Raw genomic sequence first — 20,523 nt, forward strand, 5'->3', positions numbered from 1 at the left:
ATGTAAATTTCCTCTTCCTCCAGGCTAACCTAGTTTAATGTTTACCTGTCTTCTCTAAGCATTTCATGTGCACTGAGCACCAGCATAGCTTGGTTGCAACCCTTAAATCCACTTCATGGTTCTTGCCTCCCATCAATTGAATCTCTGAGGTTCTCCCAACCATATATTGGACTATGTTTGATAAACATGCCCATCTTTCCTGTAAAGTCCAGGAACAAAATATATCATTTCACTGGGTGCATACAGGCATTGTGCCCCTAGAATAACTGGTGACTTTTCAGTTCATACTCTGCCAGGCCCAGCCTGATACACCTGCCTCTCTTTGAGATGTGAACCAAGCTGTTTAAAGTTCTTCTCATAAATAAGATCAGTTGGCCTAGTTGGCATAATTGCATGACTGGGTTCTTAATACATCTGATTTAGTTGTAGCAGGACAACTTCCATGACCTGTTCTGTAACAAGTGATTGCTGCCTAGTGACCACTCCTCTTTTACTGGACAGGGAGTCTCTTTTTCCCTCATAAAAATGTAAAATGTAACTAGATATGCTGGTTGCTTTCACCAGGTTTCATATATTTCATTGATAGGTCCTTGTCTTTTATATCCACAGATTGCCAACAGTTTCTTGGTATCTGGATTTTCTGTAACACCACATCTTCATTAGATCACTTGCAGTGAGTGGGGCACCCCATACATCTTTGCATGGCTTGCCCAATATATATCCAATTTTGTGTGTGAATTTCTGCTATTTTGGGTGAATTGCTGCCTCCATTGCTACTTCTGTAGCACTCTGAGAAGGTGAATTCTGGGTAACTCCTTGTCTGATCCCAGTATTGACTGCATCTTTCCACCTGAGTGAAGTGTCTCCAGCTTGAGGTTCTCTGGTCATGGCCCAAACTAGAAGGTGATACACATCCATAGCAACTTCACATGTAGTGTCCTGACAGCTCCTATGTGAAGAGTTGCAAATGGCACCTTCCACTGCCATCCTGGTGTCTTTGCTTTATCATCTGAAAAGTTCTGAGGGGGGTGGGGACAATAATATTATGCCACAATTGTCATTTCCTTTCATATGTTGATCTTTCTTAGCTTAGTCCAGCTTTCTTGCTCACAGCTCCAGGGACTCCTTTTAAGAGTGTGTGCTGTTCCTTCTGCCTTAACCTGCTCTTCCTCCCCTGGTGCAGAGGGCCCAGTTGTCCCCCTGACTCACCCTGTACCTTTCGCTACGCATCTATCTCTCCACAGAATGGGTGCCCCATCTGAGAACTTAGTGTAGGTCTTTGACCTGAGCTGCCTGTGCCCCCTCAGTGTTGTTGTTCTTACTGAGCTGGCAGGGGCTGGTTCTGTAAGTGATGCTCTGTTTCCCCACAGTGCAGCATTGGACTACCATTTTAGGGAGGATTAGGTATCCCCTTCACTTCCAGCAGGAGTCCTCTGAGATACTACCTGGCTCTAAAAATTGGATTCAGGGCAGCCCAGCTGCTGCAACATTCAGAGCTTTCTCTGAGGCTGAGGCACTGCTAGGGACCAACCCAAGCCCCTTTTCTGTGGGGAAACTGACTACATGTTGATCTACCGCATAGCTCTTTCTGAGCAATATATTTTATTCTTAAGGTACAAGCAACGCAGATAAAACATGTTAAAAACAATTAAAAAAAACCCTACATGCGTACTAATGAGTTTAGTAGAGATCATTCCAACTCGGAGAGCCCTGGCAGAGGAGCAGTCTTTCAGACCCCATCGAGGGATTTTCTTGTAGCTTCAGGTTCATAACACCCTTTGTTCAGAACAAAAACCCAATTATCAGACCAAAGTCCTTCCAAACCTTCCATGGGGCCCTCTGTGGATTGGAGGTCCTGTCCATTTGCTGGATCAGAAAGAAAGCCCTGAGGCAGTTCACCATCAGGTTATTTTTCCAACGATCCTTTGGTGGTTTGTTGGAGAGATTGCAGTATAGTCAGGGAACTGTGCAGCTGGGAATACCCTGGGCAGAAGGGAGACTGACACATGACTCCACCCAAGGGAGGCAATGGCTGGGGAGCCTACAGTGGGTGCACTTGATAGACCACAAAGGGAAAATATAGGAGCAGTTGCTCTGAACTATGACAGCCCCAACCAGTCTCAGCAGGGAGGAGGTGTTTGATTGGACCAGCAGGGAAACACAAACTTGGGGTGCTGAAAAGAGAGAGACAGTGAGGGGCAGGTTTGGGAGGTTGTACCTGAGGAGAGAGGATCAGGGAAGGAGAAATTCCATGCCTCTCTTTCTGCCATGGGGCACTGGGGTGGGGAAGCTGGTAGCCATGCCCTACCCATTCCTTTAGTAAGGCCTCAGGGCCATTCTGCTACAGTTGCTGAAGAAACAGCAGCTGCCAGGAAGACCTGTTTTGAGGGGAGGAGGAGAAGCACATGCCAAGATAAGGGGTAGTGTAGACATAGCCTTAGGAAAAATTGGGAGAAGATACTCAACTGTGGATCCAACTATGACTGTAGTCAATGATGGGTATGCTATGCCCCCTGAAAATAAACTTGGAATCTGAATCTTCTGGAGAAGTATATCTGAATCTGAAAATCCAGCCAGAGATTCTATTCAGATTTTCATCGAAACCACAGATGATTTATCCTGTGCTACTGTGTCCTCCTCATTTACCAGGTTACGCATACAAAGTTAGTGACATTTCACCTTGAATGGTTCCGTAGAATATGTGCTAACTAGTTATGCTAAACTATCTGTTTGATCTTGTATTTAGCTTTGGCACTCTGAATACCTTTCCAGAACTGAAGGAAGAGTTTTGGGTAGCTTGAAAGCTTGTGTGTGTCTCTTTCTCACCAACAGAAGTTGGTCCAATAAAAGATAATACCTCACCTGCCTTGTCTCTCTAATATCCCGGGTCCGACGTGGCTGCAACAACAACACTGCATGCCATTAAAGTGGCGTTCTGGTGGTTGAGAAAAGCTAGAAGAAGACCATTAAACAACAAAAGAGTCTTTGGGTAACATACAGATCAAAATTAAATATCCTAGCTAGAAATACTGATGTTATGAACTGGTCATTAGTGTTCTACCTGGTTAGCCCACTATAAATTGGTTAGGCCAGTGCAATTTGAAAAAGAATGTGCAATGTGTTTCTTCATCTGAAATTACCTCCCATATGATTTCTGCATCCACAAAGGTCAATATTTTATTGTTTCTATATTGGGGGATTAGGGAGCTCTGTCTTGTGGACAACTTAGCATAGGATAGAATGGTCTAAATGTTTACACATCCATTTTCAGGTATGCACTTATTGAGTAACTCTACAATAGTCCATATTGGTCCATCATTGTGATGCTTTTGAATCCCTTTTCCAGAAAAGCCATGTTACTAAATTCCTGCCCTTTTGGATTTTTGCTTAAAATACGCACTTCAAAATTTGATAGTAACATCTTTAATTGTAAAAGTTAAATCTTTCATGTTGTCATATCTGCACACTTAACTGGTATTTTGTTTGTCAGCTTTCAGGCTTGCAGTGAGAAAAAACTTGATAGAAATAAATCTATAGATCCTTCAGATAAAATATTGAATAGACAAAATAAGAAATCATATATATATATTTTTTCTCCATTTTCTTAAGCTAAAATGCCAAATACATTTGTTGTATGAATTAATCACGGAACCTGAACTCTTAATATATGTGGGCTGATGAGTCCCCATAACAGAGTTGAAGAATTAGAGTTTTATTTATCAGATCTGGTGTCAGGTTTGTTTACCTTTTAAGGGAAATATGTTTTAATAAGAGGGGATTGTTTAGAAGGCAGCAGCCTTCTTTAATTAGAACCGTATTTCTTACAATATAAACATGTTCATTTCAATCATTTGACGTTTCCTTAACAATCTTTGCACTGACATGAATGAAGTATACCATCTGTTGTATAACATGCTGAAGGACACGGCTTCTGAAAACTATTTCCTCTCAATTTTGCAACACTTACTACTGGTCAGGAATGATTATTATGTCAGGTAAGAGTGAGCTCTAGTTTTTTTTCTCCCCTGGCGTTTAATATCAGGTGTCCAAGTTGTAGGGTAATGCAAGCTTCAGTATTAACACAGTGGATCTTAAACACATGATTATTTTATAATCGAGGGTGAACTGAACACAAGTTCTCTCTTTACACTTATTTAAAAGGAAGAGTTTCATTATAGTGAACAGTGTGATGATGTTGTTTTTGAGTTCCTTGTGTTTTTTCTTCTATATCTCTTAACTCATTGAATTATTCCTCACTTCTCTACCTATAGGGCAGAAAGGCTTGTGTCTTCAGAAAATTTACAATACAGTTTTGTTCATGTTTTATTTGAAAACATTTCCATTCCCTTTCAACTGTAAATTGTGTCCTTTTGAGTGTAAGCTGTTATTACTTATATGTCAAGTACCTAGCGTAATATTGAATCAGGAAGGAGAATTGGTGTTTTCATATTGTTAAGTCATACAACTACAAATACATGTCAGTTATTCCACGGAATAGAGGCTTTGCTAGTTTGTAGAGAAAATATACGGAATTGGTTGGTAGAGATGGACAAACTAAGGGTTGAAAAGGAGAGAAGTTATTTGAAGATGTTTTTTAAATCTCTTAACCATTTTATTTTTTTACTAGTGTGACAGCTTCATTTTTTTTCCAATATTTCCTTCAGTTAGACTTGAGATGATTTTTCTGCTTCAGCTAAATAGAGTGCGAAGTTGAGGTGTAACATTTGTTGCTGATAAACAAGTTGAAAATTCTAAATACAGAGTTAGGTCAGTACAGAAAGATTACAGAAATTACAATAGAGAACTGTGTGTGTGTGTTCACGGTACAGTTCCTGAAAAATTAACATGTGTAACTAATCAAATCTTGTATTATTGCTAATAAAGACTGACAACCAATCACAGCACAATGGCGATACTTAAAAACTGGCTAGTTTTATCTTAGATGATATAGTTAGGAATCTGCCTTTTCAATAAGCAGAGCTGGCTGCAGCATCTATCACAAACATTGTCTAACATTTTAAATTATAAGGCCCATTTCCAATTGCTCATAAATTTGCAAAACTTCCACTGTTTAGGCTGAAATTTTCCATGTTGGGATTTTTGTCTTTCCCTGATGTTTCAAACAAGTTTTTCAGCAAAACTCTTTAGCTACTTCTAAGAATGAGGTGGGATGGAGAGTCAGGGGGGAGGTTGTTTTGCCAACCAATGTTAAACCAACCAAACCAAAAGGGTCAGAGTTTTCTGAGAAACTCTGTGTTCTTAATTTGGAACAGAGCTGTAACCCTGCAGTCAGGAACATATTTTTTCTGTTCCCATGAAAATGCATCTCTAGAATAGGCCAAGTTAACAGACTCTGTAAGTAGCCATTTGCACCCACTCAATCAATCTTTGCTAGAGGCTTGCTGTTAAAATCTCTAACTTTCCATCTTAACTGAGTGTGCTCCAGTCCTAGGGAGGTTGTACATACCCGTTACAGTAATGAAGCTCCCAAGACCCACTCAGCTTCCTACTTGGTGGGCACAGAACAAGAGCTCCAGATAGGGGACATAGAGTGAGAACAGCAATGCTGTTTCCTTTGGATTAGAGGAAGGTGTGCTTGGCTGAGATCCAGAAGGACACCTTTACTGACTGGTGTAAATGACAGGGTTTGCTTCGTAAGGTGCTATTTTTGAGCAAGGCCTCATATCCACTTATATTAGGAGGCAGGCACAAATTATTCCCCCTATTTTAAAGATAGGTTGACCGAGGCGTTGCGTACAGTCATTTCTGGCAGAGCTGCAATAGAATTTTGTCTAGAATATGACTGTCTCAGTTCTAATCCTTTTAGTCCCACTGCCTTGCAGGTGGAATGTATCAAACGTGTATGCGTAGGTATGCTAAAGCAGTATAGTTACTTAGCTATAACTACTGAAACTGAACCTGGATTCAAAATCTGCTCATAACCCACATGAGCATATGTTAAATGGTTTCTTTTAGCTCTATTATTATGGCTATTCAGTTTTAATTTAAAACGTATTTCTAAACATATGGCTCATAAATATATTATTACAAGAAAAAAATTAAACAAAACTAATAATCAAAACAATGGTACAGTTAAGAAGTAAATCTATCCTCCAAATATCACTCAGAAAGGCCATTAGTAAAGAAGCAGTACTCTCATAAATATGATAAAGGGATGAAGGAAGAGAAGTGAAACGTTGCAAATATCCATACTCAGTTGGTGCCACATTTAAACAAACAAACACACACACACGCATATTAGATTAAAGAAATAAGATGTGAAGACAATGAGAGTTGCTTTGGGCTAAAATTTTATGAAAGATTGGTCAGTTGTTTTGGTTGCCTAAACAAGAATTTAGAGAGCCAAACTTATGGGTATCCAGTTTTGAAAATCTTGTCTAAATTAAAAAATAGTTTTATGAAATAAGAGCGCATTGGCCAGAAATCTCACATAATCAGTTTTGTTGGATTCAAAAATATAAATTCTATAAGGGTAATGTCCAAACATAAATCCTGAATATATTTTCAAATTTAACTTCTCTTCTGGCTTTAGGTTTTTCTGTCAGTCTGAAAAATGTGTTCTTGCACAGTTTCTACAGATTGACAGTATATAGTTCATTTGGAGTCACTTAAATGTTGTGTCAATTTCAGATTATTTAAATTTAATTTTAGCTCCTTAATGTGGCATCATATCTTAGGCTTCTTTAAGGAATTAAAGTAGTTTAAAAAATTGCAAATTGCAAATATGTGCGCTGTTTCCATTATATTAAAAATACATTGATGTGTATTCTTCTATCATCAGAACTCAGTATTACAAGATAATTGAAGAATGCATTTCACAGATAGTACTGCACTGCAGTGGTATGGACCCAGATTTTAAATGTAGAGGAAGATTGGATGTAGACTTTACCCACCTTATTGGTATGTAAACCTGAAGTAACTTCTCTCCTTTGGTTTTTTGCAATTTAGAAAAATAAATATTTTTTAAAGGTAAGTGTTCTCTTCATGTTCTAAAAGGAGGATTCTGTAACTTGTAATATGTGGTTTTGGGAATGAACTAAAATTCTCTAGAAATTTTGAGAGCTCCACACTATAGCTTGCAATCATATTCTAGAATAGCAAAATATTTTACAATGGCATAGACTGTTCAGGCAGATATGATGCATTAAGCCTCAAAAGTTAGAATATGTTTTATTGAGAGTAATGGGGAACACACCACCTGGATTGTAGTCAGGACTGGCTGGGAAAATCTGCTTTGTGAAAATTTTTGAGGTTTTGGCATTGGTTTACATTTTGCATCAGCGTAAAACCAAGATGTTTCAACAATTTTCATAGAAAAAGAAAAAGAGAGAGAGACCATTGCAGAATAGCTAGTAGTTCAATTGTTAGGACACTCCCCTAGATGTGGGAGACTTAGGTATGTCCTTATTCTGCCTCATTGGGAGCTGGGACCTGAATATAGGTCTACCAAAATCCCAGGTGAGTGTCCTAACCACCAGGCTAATAACTATTGTGAGGTGCATCCCCCCCGCCACTGATAGTTTTCCACTTAGTATCAATAACTAGTTAAATAATTATTGATCAAGAGAGACTGACCTGATAGCAGGACTGTGTGGGACGTGTACAATTGGTACTCTCACCAAGGATTGAAACTGCCACCAGAAAAACCATCTCACCTTCATTCTCCATGATCACCTAGTGACACCCAGATAGAATGGAGGTAAAGGAACTGGCCTGATGAGAATCTAGAATGCAGAAGGGTGATGCATTTTTAGGGGGGACGGGAGTTGGGGACAGGATAGGGTAGAAAAGAGACAGGCTGGAAGGGAAAAGAGTTGGAGGAGTCACATTTGTGCACACGGGTGGAAGGGTCTGTAATCACTAGCGAACACTCCACTCTAGAATCTGGAATTAAACCCAGGATTCTTGAGTCTTAGCATTCCTGTGCTATCTAGCAAATAAGTGTGAAAAGCACGGGCAAAATGTCAAACTTCTTCTAGGGGGTTGTGCTCATAGAAGATATAAACTTCTAATGCCACCAGTTACTCTGTCAGTTCAAATGGCAGACATCTATCTTTTGCTCCATTTTTAAATTTTCACAGGAAAATGCGGGGAGGTGTTGGACTATGTGGGACAATCCAACAATAATTATTTAATCAAATAGACATTGAGATTCAAACTGTTAACTTTGTAACTTTTAAAACACAAATTGTGAAAGTGTAGAAAGTAAAGATCCTTACATCAAACTCAAATAAGTTCCCAAATAACATTTTTCTTAGGTTGCCTGTGGATAAATTTTGTTCTTCACCAATGGAAATATTTTTTCATTGGGGGTGTGTGTGTGTGTGTGTGTGTGTGTGTGTGTACAGTAAAATCCACTTTTATTGACCTTTACCAATAAAAATCTAATCCTTCCAAGGCTAGTTATGATAGTCTTCAATTGATTGCGTTTGATTTGACTTGTTCACATGAGCATAAAACAATGAATACATTTTTGTTACTTTCTGTAATAGCCCCAAACCTCAGATGTTAGATGATCAAAACATTAGTGGAGTTGAAATTTATATGTAACGGATTGTTGTTCATTTGCCCCATATGAAATTTCTCAGTTGGTTATACTAGCAAATGGGCCTAATCGTACTGCAAGTGTTTGCCATAACAATTGTTTTACTTCCAAAGTGGAGATTCCCTTTGATAGTAATGGAGCATCTACAGGGACACTACTCAGAGGAGGAGAGATGATTCATCCTGTGCAGTAAATGGAGTTCTTCAAGATGTGTCTCCCTGTGTGCTCCACTACCCACCTTTCTTCCCTTTGCCTCAGGAAGTCCCTTGGAGGACTTAGCTGTGGAGAAAGAACTGAAGGCGGTTTGCCCGCGCAGACCTACATAGACTTGGTGTGGGGCATGAGGATGCGTGGAGCATATGCATAGGCTGAATGGGCACTACCAAAAATTTCTGATCCAAAGGGGCAGTGTGCAGGTGTACCTGAAGTGGAGCACCACGGGGACACACTTCTTGAAGAACTCCAGTTACTGCACAAGGGAATAACCCCTCCATCACATTAAGCAAAGTGGAGCCGTCAATTCATGTGCCACTACTCTGGAGTGAAAAATGCATAAGATGGGGGAACATACATTAAAAAACATAGTTCTTAACGCTTGCAAAGTTAGTTTGTCATTTCGAGAATGGTGAGGTGCAGTGCAGAAGGTGATGGGGCGGGGGGGTTGAGCAGAACTATAGACAGCTCCCTTCTACCTGACCGCTCTATATTCTTCTCCCTATGCTGCCTGTGTCCTGTTGCTGGGTTGTCAAAAGTGCTATTAGTTGATTTCTGTGCAGAAATTTACTGCTTCTCAGAAACCATGACCTGGAAAGTGGTTACTCCCTTGTTTTACCTCCTCCCACGTCCTCCAAAGCCCTGGAACACGAACTGTGTGTTGAGAGCACAATACGTTGTCTGGGACCATGTAGGAGAATTCAGCAGAGCTGCTGCACTTCCATTCCTTCACTGTGCAGTAGAGAAGAACGTGAAACAATATTTCCGAACTCTTAATATAGGTAGATACTAGAAGTTAATCTGCATAGAAGTGATAACCTTTAAACTTAAATATTTAAAAGGCTAGACAGGGGATAAAGGAAGGTAATTAAAAATAGGCGTTCTTCCCACTGTGTCTATCGTTAGTTTAGGTTGTGACTCTTTCTCATAACGATGAAATATTTTTCTCTATTTATCAATAAGTTAAGCTTGCAAATGAGTGCTAGGTACTTTTTGTGGAACAAATTATCTAAGGTGACCGTTTTCCTGTTGTATCACTTGTAGTTTTTAAATTTATTCAGTGTAGCTAATGCACTTAATTGATTTTTTTCTGTAGACTTAGTGAATGAAAAATCAAACTTTATTTTTAAAACCTGAAGCAATTAGACTAGTCACAAATCTGAGGACTTTCATTCCTTTGTCATATAATTCAAGAGTATTACTTTTAAAGAAGCTCTCAAATTTTTGAAGTCTATTTACCAGTGTTCCATAAGGGGGAAATGTTTATTTTTTCTGTTCTACCATAACTTACTTTGAGAAATAATTCTTATTTTTAATAATAATAAAAAGTAAGGAAGTTTGAATTATTTTTTTTAAATAAACATAAACTCACTCAACAAAGTGAAACATTTAATTGGAAATTAACATTAAGCCATAATGGAGGGAAGCAAAGGGCTTAGTGGATAGGGCTCTGGATCAGGGTCACCTGCTGGGAGATCCTGGGAAGTCATTTCACTTCCCTGTGCCTTAGCTTCTGTGTCCATAAAATGTGGATCATGATAGTGATCTGCTTTGTAGAACAGTTTGAGATCTACTGAAAAGTATTATGTAACAGCTAGCTAAAATCATAAAAATATCCGTTCAAATGTATGTTTAAAAGCCTTCTAAGTAATCCATATTTAAAATAACACATCATAACTTTCATACGTTAAAGGGGGCCTGACTCAAGCATAACTGCAGAAAAGGATGACTGTAATAATGTTGAAAACTTGATTAAGGGGGAGAATTTCCATTTGATTTACATCTTACGTCAAATATAATGTGCTAGGTCAATGAAAATGAGAAGGGCAAATATCACCATATAAAATCTCATGTGTTAAAGACTGAATGAGAAAAGACCAAAGCCTGTGGCTCATGCTGTATTTGGAATGTTAGAGCCTAAGTAATTATTGTAAAGTAAATGCATTTTTCTGAGCAACAGGTAAAATATTTAGAATTAACATCATATTACCAAGAAGTTTTATAGTTGTGTGTCTATTCAGAAGACATAGGGAAAGGAGAAAGGGTTCAACAAAGATTTAGTCCTCTTAAAGAGTAAAAATGTAGATGTGAAATTCTGGGATTTGGTTCTGTAGCAATTTATTGCACTTCAAAAGTATGTGTATTTGTCTGTTACCTAGTAGCGTTAACTTTCTTAACCAGCTTTGTCTTGGTAATTATCTTGTCTTTTTAGATGCATGTGTGGACAAAGCAAAAGTAGAAGAAAGTGAACAAAAAGCAACAGAATTTTCCAAAAAGGTAAGATCATAAACCATTATCATTTAAAATATAGAGAACTGGAAATCTCTGATTAGAAAATGCATCAAAACCTTTCCTCACCTTTTGTTTTAGATAAGAGTAACTGATTTGCTGTTGTGATCAATATTTGGCAGCATTACTACATAATTTGTATCCTTATTGCAAAAGTGAGTTGATTATATCAAGTCTACTATTCTGAGCTGCTAGTGTACACTAGCTGTAAACAACAATAGGGAAAATATCCTATGTATTGTAGATCTTATCCTGTACTTGTATTTTCTTGGGGGTGTTGTCAAGTATATTAAGTGTGTATACAAAAAGAATAGATATTGGTAATTGAGTTGTTAAGCATGTGTTGTTTTTTTTCCAATATGTAATATGTTATATACACGCTACTTTGATATAAATAAGCAATGGAAAATATTGCTTTATTTCCTTCTGCTTTCACTTGTTTAATGCACAAAAGATTCCTTGGGGTTTTGAGAGGTGTTTAAATAGTTCTGCTAATTGTAGTCTTCTGTAAGTTCCCTTGGTATGAAGGAAATGATGTAACTTTCAGTCTTATTTCTCATGAGAGTTAGACTGTGATTAGCTGAAGCTGGGCTAAATTCACGTCATTTTTTCAGGTTTTCATGTAGTTAATTCTCTTAGAATACAAGAAGTGTCTAGCCATTAATTTGTTGCTCTCTCCCAAGGCTCTGTCTAGATTCATATCTTTTCACTTCTGCCAGGTAAAGTTAAAAGAGTTTCCATAGGAAATTGAACTATAACTTCCACACCTTCGCAGTTATTGATTCTGTGGGTAGTCAGCATATATCTTTATAATGGCAACAAAATGCCTACATTCCTTCAGTGAGAGTAAATAGACAGGAAAGCACTCCAGTTCAGTCCTAAAAGTACTCTTACTCTGCTATCTCAGAACAAGTATTTCTTAAATGTTAATCTTTATGATTTAATACATTTCTAAAGATGTCTATTAAATAATAAGAAAACCTAATAGAAATGATTTTACCCTTCTTTTCATTATTAGGAATAGATTGTAAGGGCCTTAAAATTATTTCCATGTCAAGCATTCCAGTTGGGTTGTGTCTGTCTGTCTTGAGGAAATTTAATAGTCCTTTTAGTAATTTTGCGTTCTCAGAGTTCGTGTTAATTTTTTTTTACCACATTCCACTTTTAGAGTACTTCACTTATCAATGGTGCTGACATCAAACACTGATACCAAACACATTTATGATTGCTCTGTAAAATTTCCAGCCATGGTGTCTTTCTGGGCCCTGTGAGAAAATACTAAGTGCTGGACATAAAATAGACCAGAGCAACGTTTGATTGATGACCTGGCCTCAGAATCCTTTCTAATTTGAAATGCAACATATTCTAGAGTATATTAGACACATGAATTTAAAACTGAAGTGGAGTGTTCGGTGTTCCCATTCAGTTGTCAGTGCTCTTAATATTTCTTAGGCTAGAAGTTAAAACACAATAGTATTGGTGTCTGAACCCTGGAAGAAACGGATTATTTGGATGCGTGTCTGTGCACAGAATTTCTTTACTATTGTGTGAGAGTTGTAGAAAGTTTTCCTGAACTATTAATCTTTCAGTTCTTATTTTTGAAGTAGAAAGAGAGCTTTACAGAACTCCTCCTAAGGAATTTTGATGATGATTTAATAATCTTTACTAAAGGAAGCCAAAACAAATGCTTCCATTAGAGTAGAAATAGTTTCAGTACCAAATTTAGAACATGGTAATATTTCAAACTGGGCTTTAATTTGACATCAGGGCTAAAAATCATGTCTGCCTGGAACATGACCCTTATTAAATTTTTGGGGAAACATTCCATTTGGGGAAACATTCCAAACAGACCTGTATCTTCAGCATATATTAACTGCAGATGCAGGAAGAGTATGCCAGTGTTTGGAGAGAGCTACATAGTTGCAAATCTTTAAAGTGGTGTCATCTGTCAGATGAAACATAGAAGAATTAATTGAAGATCTCCATTTCTTGTTTCTCTGTATTCTCAAAATCTCCCAGGATGTACTTTTAAAATTTATTGATCTTGCAAACCCAACTGTTCTAACATATGCGGCTCTACACCATTGATGTATGTCTGAGTTTTTAGTTTTGTAAATATAACAGAATAGGACTAGAAGTCACTCCTTTTAAACTATGCCATCTGCAGAAATGATGGCAGTTTGAAGCCATGTTGTTAATCTTCAGCAATGAGAGACTCTACTTATCTTCAGATGTATTACTTTAATTCTAATCAAGAACATGTTTTGTTTCTATTTTGGGGCAAATTAAAGTGATCATATCAGTGCACCTTGCAGTAACTTAATATTTGCATTAATACAGAATATGGTCAGAGGTTCTAGGAGCGCTATGTTGGATATATAAGAACGAAAGCTTATTTCAGTCATAGATTTCTTAAACAAACAAAAAACAAAAAAACACTTACTGGAATGTAAAAGTTCCCCTTAAAATTGTTAAACCCAATCATAAACAGAATACTTGCAGTTGGTTAGCCATAAGCCATATATAATTTTGTTCGTAATGACATCCCAAAATACTAAAGTTAGTTCTAATATTTCAACTTCATGTAATTTCAGAGGAAACTGAAGTGTTCAAAGGGTTACAGCTTGAGAATTTCTGGGAAAAAGCTTTTCTGCAAGTTTATGAAAATAATCTCTGGTGTAGCTGGATCTAGACACAGTTTTGTGAATACTTAGGGATGAGGAGAGTTGTGTTGTCTGTAGTTTTTCAATCGGTGAGGCAATATAATGAGGCACAAATGCTTCTATCGCTTTATTCATACTATTGCTTAAAGCCTTCCTGAAACTGCAGTATTTAATGTGGGCATAGATTGATGAATTATTTTATGATGGTAATCATTTCAGTTTGATGAAGAATTCACGGCTCGACAGGAGGCGCAGGCTGAGCTTCAGAAGCGAGAGGAGAAGATCAAAGAGCTTGAAACAGAAATCCAACAGCTACGAACTCAGGTAATGAAATGAGATGTAGACTTGATATCATGTCACAGTGAGTTTCACAGAAGAAAATTATCTAATAAGAATGAAAGAAAAACTGCCATAGAGTTTTAAGGCCAGAAGGGATCATGGTGATCATGTAGTATGATCTCTTGCACACTGCAGACCACAGAACATCACCCATCCACTCCTGTAATAGACCCACAACTGCTGGCTGAGTTACTGAAGTCCTCAAATCATGATTTAATGACTACAAGATACAGAGAATCCACGATTTACACTAGTTTAAACCTGCAAGTGACCTGTGCCCCGTGCTGCCGAGGAAGGCAAAAAAAACCCCAGGGTCTCTGCCACTCTGACGCAGCAGCAAATTCCTTCCCGACCCCACATATGGTGGTCAGTTGGACCTTGAGCATTTTGCTAAACACCTGGGAAATAATTCTCTATAGTAACTCAGAAACCTCCCAATTTAGTGTCCCATCACTGAGCTGTTGGGTATTTGCTACTAGGTTGGCTACGTGCCATTGTAGGCAGTTCAATGGAGATAATATATTTTCTCAAATGTATGTGTATGACAATCCTGTCATAGCTGGTTTGTTTATTGCGGGTGAAATATCATGAGGGTTTGAGAAATTTGAACTCATGGCAATTTCTTTCTTCCACTTATATACAAAAAGTCACTAATTTTAATGACTTAAATTATTTTAACATAAACTCTTGTGTATTTTACAGAAGTTCCTAACATGTTTCTGAAATCTCTCATTTCATAGCTGTCAGGTGTATGAATAGTCTATGATAAAACTATTTTGCGAATGTGAAAATATAGATTAAGACTGAGATTTTTTTCCTCTGTGAGTGAATAGGCACTGTTCCATGCGACATAATATCAAGCACACCGTCATGTTGGATCAGAAAATGAAAACAAAAACCAGATGTACACAAACTAATCACGGTGGTTGGCTTATATTGCAATATATTTCATTTATTTTTAACTAGATTTTGGTTTAAGTTTACTTATTTAATAACACAAAGTTAAATTTACATTCTAGATGCTTTTTGTCTGTTGGTTGTGTTCTATGTTAAACTGCAAACACATGTTGGCTTCGATTTTCGTGTTTGGTCCTTTCTAGTATGTAGTTGAGTGTAATATTTATGGATTCCCTGTACTTAATCAGCCTGCTTTCTTAAATGACAACTTGAGGGTGCTTCCTGTTTGAGATTGTAAAATCACTGTGGTATAAAACTAAATTCATAGTCACTCAATGAACTATAAGTACTTAAAATAACAATTAAACTGTATATCATTTCTGGGATTAGATGTGGTCTGATTGGTTGGGCAGATACCATTTAAGTAAAACTCATGCTGTTAGTTTGTACTACTGCAATACAGTTGAGCTTGTCACTGACCATATATTTTGTATGGTATAAAGATAACATTTTTGCAGGATTCTAGTTTATATTTAGTTATAACTTAAATGAATTCCTTTCATTCATCAATCAGACAATTTAGTCATTTTAAATTTAATATACTTAGTGTAGGTTCCACAGAAATGTTATGGATCCATTTCTGTATGTTTTATACATTGGAGAATATTTTTCCATTTGTAACTTAATTACCTAAATTGAGTTTTGGCAATATTATTGGTTTGATATCTCTTCCTTTGCGAAGTGCCATGGGATCTTTATTAACAGAAAGGGATCAAAATCTCTGTTAAGTCTCTTCTGAAAGACAATACCTCTTACAATATAGTCATACATAGCACATATTTGTCAGAATTAAAGTATACATAATACTTTAATTCTTGTGTCATAATAAATCAAGTTATGTCCATGGAACTATAAATATATATTTGCTATAGGTCAAGTTACAGAGAGAGAGGATTTCATGGTAAAGCATAGTATTACATGGAAAGATTTCATTTATCAGTCTTAGATTTTTCTCACAAATTGCCACATCAAATCTTGATTACAACAAACTGTTGGCTCTACAGATAAGGGTCTCACTCAGGTGTTGATAATCAAGAGTACATTTTTTTTCTATTGTATCAATTTATTGCATGTATGCATGGCTTTCCTAATATTGACAGGTTAAACTTTAGGTTTTAGGAGAATCTGTTGTGATCACCAGTGTTGCACAGAAATGTTTTATGCAATGCTTAAAAATCAGAGGATAATCTAAAATTTTACTTGCACCTTTTCGGTCTTGAAACATGCTAGATGAAATGAAAACATTACATTACTAATAATTTTGGATCAGAATTTTAGTATAAGGCAACTTCCTGGGTTACTAGTGTGTTAAAAATATCTGAGTGGATGCACTAATCACTTTGCAGTTTAGACTGTTAAAATAGAGATGCTGCTACTAAAATTTATCCGTAAAGTGTATGTTCAGGCTTTAAACTTACAGGATATGTCTAAACTGCAATAAAACACGCATTGAAAGCCCAAGTCAGCTGACGCGGACTAACCGCAGGTGTTTTATTGTAGTGTAGACACACCCATATTCAAAAAAAAGTTCAGACCTTTTGTACTGTGTTTTGGAGAAGGTTCATTAGACTTAGATTTACCCTGCTTTCCCAGCTGTTTTTTCTGAAGATGGATGACAACCGAGGGAAGAAAATACATATTAAGAAGTCCAACAGAGTTGTAGGTCGAATATTCACAAAAGTAAGAGAATAAAAGTGAAGCAAATCTTATGAAGTAATGCCCTCTTAAATTGTAAACTTGTCTGGTTGGGCCTTCAAAATGTAGTTTCTAATGAGTTCAGCTCCCAAAAATAGCTGCTTGACAAGCAGATCCAAAGGTAGTTTCAGTTTGTGTTTGTCTCAAGATTCTGCATCCAATGTTTGCATACATCACGACGATGAATATGAAGTCAAATCACCCTTCACAATGTAACAGTGAAAGGGGAGGGAGGCGTCAATTTATGATTTTGGCAGGATGCCAGTTAGATTTTAAAGTTGAAATCTAACACGCTAGGTTTGCCAATATATAACAGAACAACCCATTTTTATTGAGTCCAGGGAGCATTAACTACTAGTTTCAATACTGGGTTCTTTTCAGGTCAACTTGTAACTTGAACAGTATTTCTCAAATCAGGACACTTGCTTGTTCTTAACCAACCAACAAGTTATGAAACACATTAATATGTAATCAGTGGTTCACCACTCAAATGTAGACATAACCAGTTGTATACACTATACACACAATGCAGTCTGACAAGCTATTACTTCAGACTAGAGTGGAGCCTCAGCAGTTATATCAAGGAACAACACAAATTTATGATATTTATTTACGATCATGAGTTCTCAATTCTTTAGTACCAGTACATTTATAACCCTTCTAAGGATGTACTTGTCTTTAAGGCACTTTGAATAGTGTGGTGGTTCTTCAAGTGATGGTCGCTATATGTATTCCAAACGTAGGTGCACATGAGCACCATGTGCCGGAACCACAAGTTTTCAGCTGCAGTGTCCGTTGACCCGCACGCATGTTGTACATTGCTTTGTGCTCCAGACGAGGTTATAAGATGCCATGCGGCATTGCCCTCCGTTCCCTCTTACTGCCACATGGTTGAAGTCAGAATCCTCTCTCCTCTGTGCTTGTAGCGTCTACAAGAACCATTGTCCCGTCTATATAATTGGTTCAGTTTTTCTTAGTTATGTACATGGTCTGTAGTTAGTTAGTGTAGCTAGTTGCCCCACTTGGAGCCCACCTCAACTTCATCAGGGAACCATGCCCATGTTCTGGGGTTCAAGAACTGCAGCTCACCCCCTCATTTGTCTTTTATGAGTGATGAGCACCGCTGATGCTTATACTGCTTGTGAGAAGCACAACTCACCATGTGCTGTGGCATTTGTAAGTCCTTCCCCTGTGGATCCATGAGGCTTGTCTCCTGTAACTGAGGGAGTTCCTCATGTAGTCTGTGCGGAGTCTGATCCTGGACTGGCAGTACCAGCAGTGCACTGCCTTTCACTGACAGTGAGCACCCCCCTCAACACCTCCCGTCTGGATCCAACAGCAGCACCAGCGCAGGACAAGGCCAAGCAAGAGAGTCAAAAGTGCGCTTATGGTCATCACAGCAAGTACCTATTGTGGGCAACTGTGAAACACAGCATTTCCTGCTCAAGTTGTGTCAAGTTGCACGAGGTGTCATGTGCGGATCCTACCACTCCACCTCCTAAGCTTCCCTATGCAGAGGGTAAAATCAAGGAGAAAAACGAGTCATCGGTAAGACTGGCTATTGCACTGGCCTTACACAGGGACAGCCTCCACGGCATGTACCTCCACTGCACTCCTCACTGCTCCTTCCAGTGGTCAGCAAGATGTGCCCTGGACGCCGAGGTGAGTTGAACCCTTGATCCCAATGGCACACTTAGACCAGCCTTATCCACCCTTGTCATTGCTCTTCACACTGCAGCCCCCTACACGTGCGGAAGCACCACCTGCACTGACGGCTCCGCCACTACCGGAGATCTCGTTGGACTCCACTGGCTATTCAAGGGAAGTATCATCATTCTTCCTGGTGTCCAGGTGCAGCTCGGACATAGGGGCGTGACCACCACACCAGGCAGGGTATGCTCTGGCACTATGCCTTAGTACACATATCTTGGGGGCCTGCAGTACCGTCAGGATCTGATCCCATGGACGCACTAACCACCATGGGATCTGTACAATTGCCCATATTGCCTTCACAGGCCTTGCACCCTTCCATCTGAGCCCTTACACTGGAACCCTTCAGCTCGGACCCGGAAGCAGAGATGAAACGGGACCAGTCCTGATGGTGGCTGTCTCCTCTCTGGACAAAGCACTGATTCCCCCAGCCCTCTTTCTTCCTGATAATCCCCATCCATACCAGGAACTGTTGCAAAGGGTAGCCCTGATTTGGGCATAACTTTGAAGGAAGTCCAGAACCAACATCATCAGATGCTGGACATCCTCCAGCCTAGGGACGGTCTCACTGCCCATAAATAATGCTACCCTTCAACCTGCATGGATGGTCTGTCACACACTAACATCCTGAACCCCCATGCCTAAGAGGGCGGAACGCAGGTATTTTGTACCATACAAGGCGACTGATTTTTCCCCCCCACCCAGCCATCCCCCTGCTTCGCTGGTGGTGCTCGTGGTAATGGAACAAATGAGGGAGCACTCTCAGACCTCCCTTCCCCCAAGTAGAGTGGCAAAGGACCCGGACTTCCAGGGATGCAAGATTTACTCCTCTATGGCCCTGCAGTTCTGCATATCTAACTACCAGGCTCTACTAGCAAGGTATGATTTTAATTACTATGCCAAGATGGCAGAGTTCTTAGAGGGTCTGCTCACAGGACAAGTAACAAAGAGGGGGAGAAGGTGGTGATGCAGGGGGCTCTCAGCTCTCTCCAGTTGCTTGGGATTTATAACCTGGTACCCTGTTAAAGCAACAGAAGCCATCCTTCCAGTTGCACACCTATGCACCATTCCAACCCAAGTACACCCAGTATCAGGAGCTTGCATGACTGTGCCCTAGATCACAGCATCCATGACCATCAGCCACTGCCACCTTATCTGCCATACCAAGGCACAAAGCACACGCCCAGTTTTGATGCACATGTCAAGAGCTGTGAGCCCTTCATGTCACCATGCTTTACCATTTTAGGGGGTTTCCTTGCCCTATTTGCCGAAAACTGGGGCAAGATCACCACAGATTGCTGGGTGTTAGAGATTGTAAGGCACAGGTACTCTGTTGAGTTCCTTAGCTTCTTCTCCCACTGGTACACCTCTCCTCCCCTCTACCCCCCTCCCCCGGCGCCTATTGCGAGTCTTTCTCATCGAAACCTCCTACAACACAAGGCAGATGCCTTTCTAACAAATAAAACAGGTAATCATCAAGTGATTCATCCCGTTAGCCATTCTCAGTCTCTGGCAAACAGCAATTCCTGCCCATCCTGACTAATAGCCATTGATGGACCTATCCTTCATGAACTTACCTAGTTCTTCTTTGAACCCTGTTATCGTGTTGGCCTTCACAATGTCCTCTGTCAAGAAATTCCATAGGTTCATTGTGTGTTGTGTTAAGAAATGCTTCCTTTTGTTGTTAAACTTTCTGCCTATTAGTTTCATTTGGTGATCCCTAGTTTTTGTGTTATGAGAAGGAGTAAATAAAACTTCCTTTTTTTACTTTCTCCAAACCAGTCACAGTTTTATAGACCTCTATCATATTCCCCTCTTAGTTTTCTCTTTTCTGAGCTGAAAAGTCCCAGTCTTATGAAGCTTGGCTCATATGGAAGCTTTACCATACCCCTAATCGTTTTAGCTGCCCTTTTCTGTATCTTTTCCCATTCCAATATTATTTTTTTGAGATGCTGTGACCAAATCTGCACACAATATTCAAGATGTGGGCATACCATGGATTTATAATGAGGCAATGTGATATTTTCTGTCTTATAAGCTATTCCTTTCCTAAAAATTCCCAACATGGTTAGTTTTTTTGAATGCCAGTGC

At 38.9% G+C, this 20,523-nt stretch overlaps 1 protein-coding gene across 1 annotated transcript in view; it reads left to right on the forward strand.

The window, feature by feature from the left end:
• DIAPH2 (diaphanous related formin 2) overlaps positions 1-20,523 on the forward strand; it is a 735,565-nt gene that overhangs the window by 193,903 nt on the left and 521,139 nt on the right. Inside the window, 4 exon segments of the mRNA XM_067548390.1 lie at positions 3,879-3,995; positions 6,803-6,921; positions 10,992-11,056; positions 13,951-14,055. Coding sequence (XP_067404491.1) covers positions 3,879-3,995; positions 6,803-6,921; positions 10,992-11,056; positions 13,951-14,055 — 406 coding nt within the window.

Source organism: Emydura macquarii, unplaced genomic scaffold, assembly GCF_026122565.2.
Source record: "Emydura macquarii macquarii isolate MOO-44397 ecotype Brisbane River unplaced genomic scaffold, CSIRO-AGI_Emac_v2 contig_1253, whole genome shotgun sequence".
In the NCBI taxonomy this organism is placed as follows: Eukaryota; Metazoa; Chordata; order Testudines; family Chelidae; genus Emydura; species Emydura macquarii.